Source organism: Bufo gargarizans, unplaced genomic scaffold (assembly GCF_014858855.1).
Source record: "Bufo gargarizans isolate SCDJY-AF-19 unplaced genomic scaffold, ASM1485885v1 fragScaff_scaffold_672_pilon, whole genome shotgun sequence".
In the NCBI taxonomy this organism is placed as follows: Eukaryota; Metazoa; Chordata; class Amphibia; order Anura; family Bufonidae; genus Bufo; species Bufo gargarizans.
The window spans coordinates 167,065-183,390 of record NW_025334160.1 but is presented as its reverse complement, the minus strand read 5'-3'; the positions used below and the strand labels follow the sequence as shown (position 1 = coordinate 183,390).

General features: G+C 46.4%; 1 protein-coding gene across 1 annotated transcript; it reads left to right on the top strand.

The window, feature by feature from the left end:
• Positions 1-15,351: 15,351 nt before the first annotated feature.
• Positions 15,352-16,194, top strand: LOC122922730 (histone H1B-like). The gene has a single exon (XM_044273430.1). The coding sequence runs from the start codon at positions 15,542-15,544 to the stop codon at positions 16,190-16,192; it is 651 nt and encodes a 216-aa protein (XP_044129365.1). The 5' UTR covers positions 15,352-15,541; the 3' UTR covers positions 16,193-16,194.
• The last annotated feature ends 132 nt before the right edge of the window (positions 16,195-16,326 follow it).

The window sequence follows — 16,326 nt, the reverse complement described above, 5'->3', positions numbered from 1 at the left end:
CGCACTACTCCAACTGGTATCACTGTGGGAGTAACTCCTCAGCTTCCTGCGGAGTTAGTATAGGGTTCCAGAGGAGAATCCCCTTCAAATTTGCCAGCCAGAGTTTAGATCCAGAGGGCAGATATATCCTTCTTAAGGGTTCTATAGGGCCACAAGTATACACCTTTGTCAACCTGTACGCCCCCAACACCAGCCAACCCCGTTGGTTTTCCGACATCTTTCCCATCATAGAGGCTTTTAAGGAGGGTATAGTAGTTGTTGGAGGTGACCTAAATGTCGCTCTCAGTCCTCAACTAGACATCTCCACACGTAAATCGACTTACTCTAAAAGTTTCCTGAAAAGTGTTAGGAATACCCTTTGGGACCTGCACCTGGTTGATGCCTGGCGGTCCCTCAATCCGAACACTCTAGACTTCACTTTTTTCTCCCCGGCACACAAAACTTATCACAGACTAGACTACCTGCTCATCTCCAAAGAACACTTACATCTGTGTAGGGAAGCATCCATCGGTGCCATCCACATCTCAGACCACTCTCCAATCTATCTCTCAGTTAAGGCCCCCAGATTGACACCCTCGTGCTTCAACTGGCGCTTAAATGAAACATTACTAGGATTCCAGGATTCAGTTGACCGGATTTCCAAGCAAATTGCCGAATATTTCTCCCTCAACAAGAGTCCTGATGTACCGGCCAACACACTCTGGGACGCGCACAAACCTGTAGTTAGAGGACATTTTATTAGCTTGGGCACGCACCTCAAGAGAGTGAGAGAAAGAGAAATAGATGACACTTTAATAAATATTCGGATACATGAGTCAAGTCACAAAACCCAACCTTCTGATGCTCTTTTCCAAAAACTATCAGAATATAGGGCAAAACTTAGATCCCTATTAGCCATCAGAGCCGCTAAATTTCACATGAGTTCGCAGCATACATTTTTTGCCCATGGAGATAAGGCCACCAAATTTGTAATGAACAGAATTAAGGGGAGGAGATCTACAAACTTTGTACACCAACTTTCAACTCAGGAAGGGACCCCCATTTTTTCAGTCGAACAGATTGCTGCTCAATTTTGTTTCTTTTATAATGACTTATATAACCTACCCTCATCAACAGCCCCTGAAGCTCGCGCCTCTGTGATATCTTCCTTTTTGGAAACAGCTAAACTCCCTAGAATTGACCCGGACCAGGAATCATGCCTTTTAGCCCCCTTCTCCCTTACTGAGTTAAAGGATGCAATGAATCAAATGCCGACAGGGAAAAGTCCAGGCCCGGACGGCTTACCGTTGGCCTATTACAAAACGTTTCAGGCAATACTCCTCCCTCACCTCTTGGATGTGTGCAATCAGACTCTTAAGGGGATCCCACTATCGAGAGATATGACAGCGGCCCACATTACTCTCATTCCCAAAGAAGTGAAGGACACTAGATTGTGTTCTAATTACAGGCCCATCTCCCTCCTAAACATAGACCTCAAGCTCCTGGCCAAGATGCTAGCTAACAGACTTGCTACCATTCTTCCTCATCTTGTCCATGGAGATCAGGTAGGCTTCATCCGCAACAGAGAAGGGAAGGACAACACCACAAGGGTTATTAATACCCTCTGTCATGCTAAACGACTCTCCTCCCCTCTGCTTTTACTCAGCACGGATGCTGAAAAAGCATTCGACAGAGTCAATTGGTTATACCTAAGACAAGCTTTAGCAAGATTTGGCCTACCTGACCCCTACATCATGGCAGTCTTCTCGATGTATGAAAAAGCTACAGCCTCAGTCCTAGTTAATGGCACCACTTCACCTTCCTTTGCCATTGGAAACGGGACTCGCCAGGGCTGCCCCCTATCGCCTCTCTTATTCATCTTGGCCTTGGAGCCTCTCTTAGCGAACATAAGATTGGACCAGGAGATAGGGGGTCTATGTTTGGGAGGCAGGGAACAGAAAATCGCCGCCTTTGCGGACGACGTTCTCGTAATGACAACTAACCCAAAAACATCCCTCCCTAGACTTCAGACCCACCTTAAGGCGTATAGCTTAATGTCTGACTTTAAAATCAATGCCAATAAATCCTTAGTCCTTTGCCTAGGTATTCCCCAATCAACCCGACATCTTCTAATGAAGGACTCCCCATTTAACTGGTCATCTCCTAACATTACGTATCTAGGGATCAAAATTAGCCCAGACATAACGGAGCTTTTCTCCCTTAACAATATTCCCTTGAGGAAGTCTATCTTTGATTCTATAGACAACCTGGCTCGAACCAACCCAACTCTCTCCTGGTTTGGTCGGAAGAACCTCCTTTCCTCCTTGATACTTCCCAGACTTACATACCTGCAACAAGCTCTCCCCATCTCTGTCCCCAAACATTACTATGTCTCGATAATGAGAAAATTTAGTTCCTTCATCTGGAATGGGAGGAAGGCGAGGCTCTCCTCCTCTCTTCTTATTAGGCCCAGAAATGCTGGAGGGATAGGCTTGCCAAGCCCTGAACTGTATGGGAAAGCCATTCTTCTCTCTCGTGCACTAGCTTGGTTGAGCCCTCCCCCATACTCTGTAGTGGCCCAGATAGAAATAGATATACTGAACATATCAGCTAGGGCGCTTCTACTGGGCCAGGAGACAGCTCTTCCTGGTCATATGTCCGCATACCCAATTATCGGGGCCACATTGGAAGCGTGGAAGTGGGTATCACATACACACTGCTCCATCCCCTTCCCCTCGCCCACCTTGACAGTATCAGACGCACTGAACATGGCACCCCCCACATTAAGGAATGCCACCTCACCAGGATTGTTATCCTCTTTGATACCACTAATATCCTTAGCTCTCCCGACTGGAGAATGGATGGATTCTAGGGACATGAATGCTCTACTCAATCCTCACCCACGAGATTTCATTCCAGTAGCTTACCTTAGGGCTTACTTAAAGCAGCACATCAAAATAGGGGACCTTCTCCGTCCCTTAGTATGGATTGAAGCCTTGTCTGCCTCACAAACATTGCCCAGGAAGCTCACCTCTCGGCTGTACAGCAAACTACGCCTACCCCCTATGCTAGCCAAGCCCTCCTTCGTCAGGCAATGGGAATTAGACCTCGGTATCACAATCCCCTTTGATTCTCTGCCTAGATTCCTTGATTCCCCCCACGGTGTCTCCCGCTGTGTCAGGATCCGGGAAAACAGCTACAAAATCCTCACAAGGTGGTACAACACTCCAGATAAGACATCAAGATATGCTGGGTCGGCTTCTGACATGTGCTGGAGATGCCTCGGGGAGAGAGGAACCTTCCTCCATGTTTGGTGGACCTGTCCTCCCATACAGAAGTGGTGGAGTGACATCTTCGCTACTGCAAATAAGGTTTGTGGAACAAAGTTCCAGCCTTCCCCGCAAATTGCCCTCCTCTCACTCCCCCAAGGTAACGGGAAGGCCAAGCCGCCATTTGTATTTACACAGATGATCCTAGCGGCCCGCCTTCAACTTCCCAAACTCTGGCTCCAGACTTCAGTCCCAAGTTTAGATCAGTGGATGCAGAAAATAGATCAGATTCATAGATTTGAGGAACTTTCTTCATGGGAATCCCGTACCCATATGGTCTTCCTCAAAAAATGGTCATTGTGGGCAATTTTCAGATCCCCTAAACCATAGATTTCTCAATGGAATCCACTGGAGGTTTTGACCTTATAGCTTCTGAACATAGATGTGTAAAATGTCCTAACGCCTCACCGTCTGCATGTATCCCATGCATAGGTTTTAAACTGTCTTACCGACAAGGTCTTATCACCTCTCTTGGTTTTAGTTGATTGACTTCATAGATGCCTCATTCATGGGGAATGCTGCTTCTCTATGTCAATAGTGGTTGACGGTATTGTCTATTTGCCTACTATGCTTAAAGGGACTGTAACGGATCTCCTGGCACCCCGACTGAGTACCTCCGTTGCTGGATGCTCCTAGCGTTTCCTGAGGCTTCCAAGCACTCTGGCAGACACCACCATCACCGAACCGAAGCAGCATATAAGTCCTCTTCAAGCATATGAATGCTGTAGGCAGTTGAATAGGAACCATACAAATAGGTTTTCACTCCTAGCAGTCAAACTGGGACAGCATGCCATAAATCCTCCCCCAAGAATGAGACGACACTTCACCTTGAGGGTTAAAACAGGAACTCACTTTATTTTAACACAAGCATTGATTTATACACCTCTTCCAACAAGGTACCACCCACAGCCAATCATATGTATCTACAGTATTTAAACCTTGCCAGCAATTGTACACAAAATCCCCTTCCCTCTGTCTGTAACGCAATAAACAAAACACAATGAGCCTTGTCTGAGATGTAATTAACCAACACAAAATACAATTATCAAACGTAATGGACTAACTTGACCCCTGGCATACACAGATACAATGTAACCGAACACATAATAACATGCATAGTATTTAAGACAGCCTGAATGCAATCTGCTACACAGTCTTAAAGGGGCATTGCTCCTAAAAGTCAGACATGTCCCCGGATGGCCATTAAAGGGCCAGTAGCAGCAATATAAAATAGCACATGCCCAAATATTGCATTCAAACGTACCAAATCACCAGGGGCCATAGTCAGCAGGTAGGAGGCGGGCAGCCAGTCCTCTCCAATGCCCAGTGGCGAGGCGGGTTCCGCCACATTTCTCCCCTTTCCCATTGAGACTATCCAGACTCCAGACCTCCCGTCGGTCTGGGGCTCTGATAGTCAGCCGGCCTTTCTCCAAGGGTGTAGTTGTCCCTATGGCCCCCTGCCACTTGTGCCCAGTTGTAGATCCATGACTTGGGGGGAAGGTAACCAGGGTGCCCTCTCCCCTGGTGGAACAAAGCTGTTGCTGGGGGGAAGGGGTAACAGGCTCCTCTCTCTGCGACACCCTCTCTTGTTGTAGGGGAAAACAGACTGCCTCTCCTTCCAATACAGTGTCCTGTTGTTGTGGACCCGGACAGACTGTCCATATCTCCAGTGGTGCAGGTACAGAGACTACGGTCCCATCTGCACTGTTGTGGGGCTTGCTGTCTCCCCTTGGTGTGCTAGGCAAACTGCTGGGGCTACTTGGGGAACAGCGGCCAGCGGTGTTCTGCACTGATGCCAGCACTTCTGCTGGGGCGAGGGGGGTACAAGCCAGCCCTGTAACAAGGGGGTCGGTGGAGCAGAGGCTAGCGGCTCTCTGCCCTGATGCCAGCTCTTCTGCTGGAGGGACTGGAGTACAGTCCTGCTGGGTAGTAAGGGGACAAGTAGGGCAGAGGCCAGCGGCGCTCTGCCCAGATGCCAGCTCTTCTGCTGGGAGGGGGCCAGAGGGGGCTAACGACTCCTCTACTGACCCCAGTACCTGGTTTGGAGTTGGCTGTGGAGGGGAGGGGTTGCTTACCTCCTCCTCCTGGTACTGCTGCTGGAGTTGGAGATCTGGGCCAACTGCCCAGCATCCCTGTAGGGCCGGTAGAGAGACCGCAGTCCCATCTCCACCTGCCATCTGTGGGTCTTCCCAGGACCAGTCGATAAGGTCCCTCATTTCTGGGGCTGGTTGGGGAGTAGGAGGTACCGAATGCAGGTCTCCTGATGACGGACTTAGTTGTTGGGGAGGGGGAACGAAACTCAACGCTCCCAATGGTGTACAGTCCATAAGCCCCATAAGGTTAGAGACAGGTGGTGTCACTTGATCATAAAAGTCCACATAATTCTGTTTGATCTCCCACTGCTCTGGTGGTTCTTGCAGGGTATAGGGTGATTGACTGGAGCTGAACAGGTGCTGGTAATCCTGCTCCAGTTCCCATTCCTGGACAGCCAGTTCAATGAGGTCTGGCCTTAGGTCTTCGGCCATAGGGAGATCCAGCACGGCCTCTCTGTAGTCAAAAATGTCCCAAAGCCGTGACTCTGCCGCACTCCCAAATTCCGGTTCTGCAAAGGCCCCCCATAATAAGCCAGGGCCATTATAATCCTTGCCCTCGGGTTTGTCAAATTTGGCCATTCCGGGAACCCGCTGAACCGCGTACCAACGTAGCGCTTGGTATGCATCATCGAGACCCAGTTCCCTCCATGCCAGTGAATTAAGTTGCCTCACCAATTCCTCCTGGGCCTGTAACCCGCCACAGGGACTCTGTCACCACTTTCTAACCCCCACTTTTAAAACTATAGTTCTGTCCATGGAGCCCCTGTGATTTCAATGGTGGTGTTATATGCGAAATCCGCAGGCTCATTTTGATAAAAAAAGCTTTTATCTAACCTGTCAGTCATGAGGATAAGGTGCCCAGGGCGTTTCTCCTGGTCTGAACATGCCGCCGCCGCCGCCGCCGTTGGTGCCCAGCTCCTCCTCTGCCTTGAATTTGCGCCGCCTGAATGTCAAGAAATACGCCTCCGGCTCTCCCTCAGTCCCCCCTCCTTCTTTTCTAAGATCCCGCGCGTGCGGCAGTGTTCGCGTTATCGGGAGGTTGAGCGAAGTGCGCATGCGCATGCGCACTTCGCTCAATGAGGCTGAATCGAAAAGTCTGCACGGGCGCATCAGGCACAGGCCTGTGCGCACGCGCGAAATTTTTGAAAAGGAGGGGGGACTGAGGGAGAGCCGGAGGCGTATTTCTTCACATTCAGGCGGCGCAAATTCAAGGCAGAGGAGGAGCTGGGCACCAACGGCGGCGGCGGCGGCGGCATGTTCAGACCGGGAGAAACGCCCTGGGCACCTTAAACTCATGACTGACAGGTTAGATAAAAGTTTTTTTTATCAAAATGAGCCTGCGGATTTCGCATATAACAACACCATTGTAATCACAGGGGCTCCATGGACAGAACTATAGTTTTAAAAGTGGGGGTTAGAAAGTGGTGACAGAGTCCCTTTAAAGCTGATCCTTACCTGTATTTGACATGTACTTGCTATTGTAAAGCCGAGGCCTGCGAGCCTACACCTTGATACTATGTTCCCTTTGTTCTATTGTATAATCTACAATAAAATATTAAATAAATAGCCTGGAAGGGGATCTGGAACTAACTATGGTCCATTCCACACTTGGCCCAGAACACAGTCTGGCTAGGTGACAACTATTGCCATTGCAGCACTAAACTGTCTATGGGGCATCCTCTATCGGCTGGTTCCAGTGTTGCTGGCACATGGGCTGTTATTGGCATTTAGTCTAAGTTCATATTCTGGATTTCATTATGCGTGAGAGGAGCGGCACGACGGAGATTTACCGTATTTCCCTCCCATAATGGATCCTATCCTCAGCCCTATAGTATCCTTTACAACACATTAGCTTTGGTTTAGGGCCTTGGGTTGCCGGGATATGGTTGGGACGCTCTATCACATGACTCGTCATGTGATTGAGGGTGGTTTCGGGACTCCCGATCATGTGACCGCTATGTCGAATACGTGATTTCCGGGAATCTCGTTCTACAACTGGCGCATGCGCAGAGACAGACGGGAGACGCCACTCCCCACACGCATACTGCGGGATGGATACTCGGCTCAGGTGCAGGGTAGGTTTTAATTTAAATACACAGCTGAGATTGTTGTGCTGTTTTATTACTGAATGTTATTATCACTTTAGAACACGGTCGGGTGAATATGTAAGGGGGGGATTTGACCTTTCTGGGGGACAACCCCTCAGCCAATCCGGACTGAATGTTACACCTATATAAGTATTGAACGTCACTTGTAAACCACATGTAGCTGAGAAAGACCTGGGTGTCGAAACGTTGCTGGATCCTTTCGGTGCGATTAACCACATAAGCTTTGATTCAAGAACAAGAGCGCCGCGACTTTTCTGAAGATTTTTCTACGTCTGAGGGGTCCCTGAGGCCGGGACCTGACGCCACGAGCACCGCCGCCTTACCACGGACTATGTGTTCCAGGAAGTGGTGCTGTCCTGTTCCATGTTTTATGTGAAGCCCTCGGGAAGCACTAGGAGCATCCATCACCGGAGGTACCCAGTCAGGGTGCTAGGAGATCCGTTACAGTACTATACTGTACTATACTGTGCTGTACTGTACTGTACTATACTGTACTATAGTATGCTGTGCTGTACTGTACTATACTATGCTGTACTATACTGTACTATAGTATGCTGTGCTGTACTATACTGTATTATACTATACTGTGCTGTGCTGTGCTGTACTGTACTGTACTATAATATACTGTGCTGTACTGTACTATAATATACTGTGCTGTACTATACTGTGCTGTACTATAATATACTGTACTATGCTGTGCTGTACTATACTGTACTATAGTATGCTGTGCTGTACTATACTGTATTATACTATACTGTGCTGTGCTGTACTGTACTGTACTATAATATACTGTGCTGTACTGTACTATAATATACTGTGCTGTACTATACTGTGCTGTACTATAATATACTGTACTATAGTATGCTGTGCTGTACTATACTGTACTATACTGTGCTGTACTGTAATATAATATACTATGCTGTACTGTACTATACTGTACTATACTATGCTGTGCTGTACTATACTGTACTATACTATGCTGTACTATACTGTACTATACTATGCTGTGCTGTACTATACTATGCTGTACTATACTATGCTGTACTATACTATGCTGTACTGTACTATAATATACTGTACTATACTATGCTGTACTATACTGTACTATAATATACTGTACTATAGTATGCTGTGCTGTACTATACTGTACTATGCTGTGCTGTACTATACTATGCTGTACTATGCTGTGCTGTACTATACTGTACTGTACTGTAATATACTGTACTATACTATGCTGTACTATACTGTACTATACTGTACTATAATATACTGTGCTGTACTATACTGTGCTGTGCTGTACTATACTGTACTATACTGTGCTGTACTGTACTATAATATACTGTACTATACTGTACTATACTATGCTGTGCTGTACTATACTGTACTATACTATGCTATACTGTACTATAATATACTGTACTATAGTATGCTGTGCTGTACTATAATATACTGTACTATACTATACTGTGCTGTACTATAATATACTGTACTATACTATACTGTGCTGTACTATAATATACTGTACTATACTAGTGCTGTACTATACTGTGCTGTGCTGTACTATAATATACTGTACTATAGTATACTGTGCTGTACTATACTGTACTATACTATGCTGTGCTGTACTATACTGTACTATACTATGCTGTACTGTACTGTACTATAGTATACTGTGCTGTACTATACTGTACTATACTATACTATACTGTGCTGTACTATAATATACTGTACTATAGTATACTGTGCTGTACTGTAATATAATATACTATGCTGTACTGTACTATACTGTACTATACTATGCTGTGCTGTACCATGGCTCCTTTCACACCTGCGTTCAGGTGTCCGCTCGTGAGCTCCGTTTGAAGGCTCTCACAAGCGGCCCTAATGCATTCTCAGTGAGCGGACACCTGAACGCTGCAAGCAGCCTGGCCGTGCGGAGGCGAGCGGATCCGTTCCGACTTATAATGGAAGTCAATGGGGACGGATCCGCTTGAAGATGACACCATATGGCTCAATCTTCAAGCGGATCCGTCCCCCATTGACTTTCAATGTAAAGTCTGGACGGATCCGCTCAGGCTACTTTCACACTTAGAAATTGTTCTAAGTTATAATGCAGACGGATCCGCTCTGAACGGATGCAAACGTCTGCATTATAGGAGCGGATCCGTCTGATGAAACATCTAACGGATCCGCTCCGAACGCTAGTGTGAAAGTAGCCTATACGGTGCTGTACTATACTATACTGTACTATAATATACTGTACTATACGGTGCTGTACTATAGTATACTGTACTATAATATACTGTACTATACAGTGCTGTACTATACTATACAGTGCTGTACTATACTATACTGTACTGTACTGTACTATGCTGTGCTGTACTATAATATACTATACTATACAGTGCTATACTATGCTGTACTATAATATACTGTACTGTACTATGCTGTGCTGTACTATAATATACTATACTATACAGTGCTATACTATGCTGTACTATACTGTGCTGTACTATGCTGTGCTGTACTATACTGTGCTGTACTATACTGTGCTATACTATAATATACTGTACTATGCTGTGCTGTACTATAATATACTATACTATACAGTGCTATACTATGCTGTACTATACTGTGCTGTACTATGCTGTGCTGTACTATACAGAGCTATACTGTGCTGTACTATAATATACTGTACTATGCTGTACTATACAGTGCTATACTATAATATACTGTACTATGCTGTGCTGTGCTATGGCTCCTTTCACACCTGCGTTCAGGTGTCCGCTCGTGAGCTCCGTTTGAAGGCTCTCACAAGCGCCCCTGAACGCAGCCGTCTGGCCCTAATGCATTCTCAGTGAGCGGACACCTGAACGCTGCAAGCAGCCTGGCCGTGCGGAGGCGAGCGGATCCGTTCCGACTTATAATGGAAGTCAATGGGGACGGATCCGCTTGAAGATGACACCATATGGCTCAATCTTCAAGCGGATCCGTCCCCCATTGACTTTCAATGTAAAGTCTGGACGGATCCGCTCAGGCTACTTTCACACTTAGACATTGTTCTAAGTTATAATGCAGACGGATCCGTTCTGAACAGATGCAAACGTCTGCATTATAGGAGCGGATCCGTCTGATGAAACATCAAACGGATCCGCTCCGAACGCTAGTGTGAAAGTAGCCTATACGGTGCTGTACTATAGTATACTGTACTATAATATACTGTACTATACGGTGCTGTACTATAGTATACTGTACTATACGGTGCTGTACTATACTATACTGTACTATAATATACTGTACTATACGGTGCTGTACTATAGTATACTGTACTATAATATACTGTACTATACGGTGCTGTACTATAGTATACTGTACTATAATATACTGTACTATACGGTGCTGTACTATAGTATACTGTACTATACGGTGCTGTACTATAGTATACTGTACTATAATATACTGTACTATACGGTGCTGTACTATAGTATACTGTACTATAATATACTGTACTATACGGTGCTGTACTATAGTGTATTATACTATAATATACTGTACTATACGGTGCTGTACTATAGTATACTGTACTATAATATACTGTACTATACGGTGCTGTACTATAGTATACTGTACTATAATATACTGTACTATACGGTGCTGTACTATAGTATACTGTACTATACGGTGCTGTACTATAGTATACTGTACTATAATATACTGTACTATACGGTGCTGTACTATAGTATACTGTACTATAATATACTGTACTATACGGTGCTGTACTATAGTATACTGTACTATACGGTGCTGTACTATACTATACTGTACTATAATATACTGTACTATACGGTGCTGTACTATAGTATACTGTACTATAATATACTGTACTATACGGTGCTGTACTATAGTATACTGTACTATAATATACTGTACTATACGGTGCTGTACTATAGTGTATTATACTATAATATACTGTACTATACGGTGCTGTACTATAGTATACTGTACTATAATATACTGTACTATACGGTGCTGTACTATAGTATACTGTACTATACTATACGGTGCTGTACTATAGTATACTGTACTATAATATACTGTACTATACGGTGCTGTACTATAGTATACTGTACTATAATATACTGTACTATACGGTGCTGTACTATAATATACTGTACTATAATATACTGTACTATACGGTGCTGTACTATAGTATACTGTACTATACGGTGCTGTACTATAGTATACTGTACTATAATATACTGTACTATACGGTGCTGTACTATAGTATACTGTACTATAATATACTGTACTATAATATACTGTACTATAATATACTGTACTATACGGTGCTGTACTATAGTATAAAAGAACATAAGGCAGCTCTCACCTGCAGTAGTAGAATCACCAGAGGTGCACGGATGCCGCTCCTGGATGCGGTATATGCAATAAGAAAGAGAAGAAAATCCAGCTCTCTCCGGTGAAAAAATGCAAAACTTTATTCCAGCGAGTTAAAATCCATACAGGTGTACAAACACAGTCAACATGTTTCAGACCTCAAAAGAATATGGGTCCTTCCTCATGACAAACGTGTTAATGAAATGGGAGCTCTCCCTTAAGTAGCCCAAGCTAACCCCAGGCTGATAGATATCACCTGGGAGGTGGAGACCCAAGGGGGCGTTCCCATGCACATGACAAAATAGAAACCCTATTAAACAATGGCAGACACCAGCAAAAGAAAACACTTACATATAGATAAATTGAGTCACTAAAAGCAGTGATCATTGTACTAAGTAAAAATACAAGTACAAACAGAGCAAAAGTACTAATAGCAAAGCATATGTGTGGTAGAAAAGACGAAACGGTCCCAAATCAATACTGTAAGATGAGATCATGGCGTCTATTTAAACCACAGGGCTGGCGAGATTCTAACTGGAAGATCCAGAAAGCCTCCCTATTGAGGAGTTTCCTCCTGTGATCTCCCCCCCTAGGCGGCAAAAAAACTCTTTCTATACCCTTTACTAGTAGGTGGGATACATCACCAGCATGTACCACTGCAAAATGCAGGCTGACTGCAGAGACATTCCGCTCCTTATAATGAGGCACATCGGAAATGTGTCTGCGAATCCGATTTTTTAAGGGGGTAGTGGTGCAGCCCACATACAACAAAGAACAAGCCGTACATGTAACAAGATACACCACGTATTTGGTGTTACAATTGATGTAGGATTGAATATTGTATACCCTCTCGTTATTCATGGACTTGAACGTTTTTCTCAGTGGTCATATGTTGGCAACAAATGCATTTTTTGTGACCGCACTTAAAGTTACCTTTATGCTGTAACCAGGTGGCTTGTGGTTTTTTGGACACTGAAAAAAAGCTGGGGCTAATAATATTACCCAGGGTGGGTGCTTTCTTAGCTACACACTTTATTCCGTTAGACACAATATCAGACCACTCGCCATCAAAATTAAGTACATTAAAATATTTCTTCATAATTTTACATATGGCAGAAAACTCTTGGCTATATTGTGTAACGAAATAAGTTGCTTGCTGGCAATGATTAAAATCCACTGGTGACCTGCGTGCCTGAGATTGTTCCGGAAAAATCAACGACTGTCTATTAATTTGTGAAACCATTTTTTTAGCATGTTGTATATCTTGCTGTGAATAGTCCCTACGTAACAGTCTCTTAGTAAATGTTAGAGGCTTCTGTTTCAAAAGCTCTCTGATCGGAACAATTGCGACGGGCACGTATAAGTTCACCCCTGGGGATGCTATGGATAGTATGGGAAGGATGGCATGACTGGGCCAGAAGTATGGTATTACCTGCTAATTGTTTGCGATAAGTCAGTGTGTTGACTGCACTGGTGGAGGGATCCCCCCTCAGGCACAGATCCAAAAATTGAATTTCAGTTTGATGAGTATGAAACACACATTGTATGTCATCCACCTTGGAATTAAAATATTCCATTAACTCCGGTATGGACGTCACATCACCAGACCACACCATCAGCAGGTCATCGATGTAACGTCCATACCAGAGCAGGTGGTCCAGGAGTGGGAGGGTGTCGATGAGGAGAGAGCATCCCTCCCACCATGCCATAAACATATTAGCTATGGAGGGAGAGAACTTGGCCCCCATCGACACCCCCGACACCTGAAGATAGAAATTCTCACCAAACAGAAAATAATTGTGCCTGAGGAGGAAATCCGATGTGCCTCATTATAAGGAGCGGAATGTCTCTGCAGTCAGCCTGCATTTTGCAGTGGTACATGCTGGTGATGTATCCCACCTACTAGTAAAGGGTATAGAAAGAGTTTTTTTGCCGCCTAGGGGGGGAGATCACAGGAGGAAACTCCTCAATAGGGAGGCTTTCTGGATCTTCCAGTTAGAATCTCGCCAGCCCTGTGGTTTAAATAGACGCCATGATCTCATCTTACAGTATTGATTTGGGACCGTTTCGTCTTTTCTACCACACATATGCTTTGCTATTAGTACTTTTGCTCTGTTTGTACTTGTATTTTTACTTAGTACAATGATCACTGCTTTTAGTGACTCAATTTATCTATATGTAAGTGTTTTCTTTTGCTGGTGTCTGCCATTGTTTAATAGGGTTTCTATTTTGTCATGTGCATGGGAACGCCCCCTTGGGTCTCCACCTCCCAGGTGATATCTATCAGCCTGGGGTTAGCTTGGGCTACTTAAGGGAGAGCTCCCATTTCATTAACACGTTTGTCATGAGGAAGGACCCATATTCTTTTGAGGTCTGAAACATGTTGACTGTGTTTGTACACCTGTATGGATTTTAACTCGCTGGAATAAAGTTTTGCATTTTTTCACCGGAGAGAGCTGGATTTTCTTCTCTTTCTTATTGTACTATAGTATACTGTACTATACTGTACTATACCGTGCTGTAATATACTATGCAGTGCTGTACTATACTGTATTATACTATGCTGTACTATACTGTGCTGTACTGTACTATACTGTATTATACTATGCTGTGCTGTACTATAATATACTGTACTTTAATATACTGTGCTGTACTATACTTTGCGATCTTGTACTGTACTATACTATAATATAATATACTGTGCTGTACTATACTATCTTGTACTGTACTATACTATAATATACTGTACTATACTATAATATACTGTACTATGCTGTACTATACTGTACTATAATATACTTTGCCGTATTGTCCTGAGGTTACGGAGGTGCAATGAGGGGGATTATAGGGGCAGTTTTCTCCACATTTCTTACTCCCCAGAATATTTCCGGGGGTCAGTAAAGCGGGGTCCATACTTCTGGGGGGCGGGGCCATACTCTGCCCCATTGTACCGGCACCCCCTCTGCTGCAGCCCTGGCCACAAGACGCATCTCTGCTCCCTGAGAGCCCTGTACACACATGAGGCGGCATCACTGCAGCGGGGAATGTGCGGGGACACGGAGCACTGGAGCCCGGGAGCCGGCAGGGAGCGGAGGCCGCCGCCTGTGTTACCCTCCCGGGCTCTCCGCGGCTCCAGCTCCTCCCCGCAGCGTCCGAGCAGCTTCCTGCGGCCCCACCTTGTGGGGAAGAGCCCTGGGATGGGGGCGAGGGCCGGGAAGAGAGGGAACGAGCCCCCGCAGCGGAGCCATCGGGCCGGATCCAGCCGGATGTGCAGAACGTCAGGCAGAGCGGGAGGACTGTGGCGGAGATCCCGGGGCCTGCTCCCGCCTCCTCCGCCACAGACGGCGGCACACGGTGAGCGGGGATGTCCGGGAGGAGGCAGGCGCGGAGAAGGTGGCCTCTCCTGTCCGGTTCTAGCCGCTAAAGGGCTCTTCTCCCGGGCAGGGAAGCACAAGGGGAGAGCGGAGCTGCAGCCGGGCTGAGAGGGGTGAGGGCGGGGCCTGTGTCCAGTGTCAGCCAATAGCCGCGCAGGAGGGCGGAGCTCAGCAGCCAATCACTGCGCAGCGCTCCACATATAAGAGGCGGCCCCGGCCTCAGTGTTTTCTCCAGAAGTCTTTGTATTTACGTCCCACACAAGATGGCAGAGACCGCGCCAGCAGCCGCCGCTACTCCTCCTCCCGCCGAAGCGGCCGCCAAGTCCAAGAGGCAGCCGAAGAAATCCGCCGCTGCAGGGGGCGCCAAGAAAAGCAAGAAGCCGTCCGGTCCCAGCGTGTCCGAGCTCCTCGTCACAGCCGTGTCCGCCTCCAAGGAGCGCAGCGGGGTGTCTCTGGCCGCCCTGAAGAAGGCTCTGGCTGCAGGAGGATGCGATGTGGAGAAGAATAATAGCCGCATCAAGGTGGCCATCAGGGCTCTGGTCACCAAGGGGACCCTCACCCAGGTGAAGGGCAGCGGCGCCTCCGGCTCCTTCAAGCTCAACAAGAAGCAGCAGGAGACCAAGGACAAGGCGGCCAAGAAGAAGCCGGCGGCGGCCAAGAAACCTGCAGCTACTGCGGCCAAGAAACCCGCCAAATCCCAGAAGAAGCCCAAGAAGGCTCCGGCCAAGAGCCCGAAAAAGGCCAAGAAACCAGCCGCGGCCAAGAAAGCAGCCAAGAGCCCCAAGAAGCCGAAGGCTGCCCCCAAGCCCAAGAAGCTGGCCAAGAGTCCGGCTAAGAAGGCGGCCAAACCCAAGGCTGCCAAGAGTCCGGCTAAGAAAGCGGCGAAAGCCAAGAAGAGCGCGGCCAAGAAGTAACCGGCGCCGCCCGCACCTCTCTCCCAAAGGCTCTTCTCAGAGCCACCACCTCCTCCTCAGACGAGCTCCACTCCGCCCTTCTGCCCTCGTTCTAGGGGGCGGGTTAACCCTGTCAGCGCCGCTCTCTTCAGTCT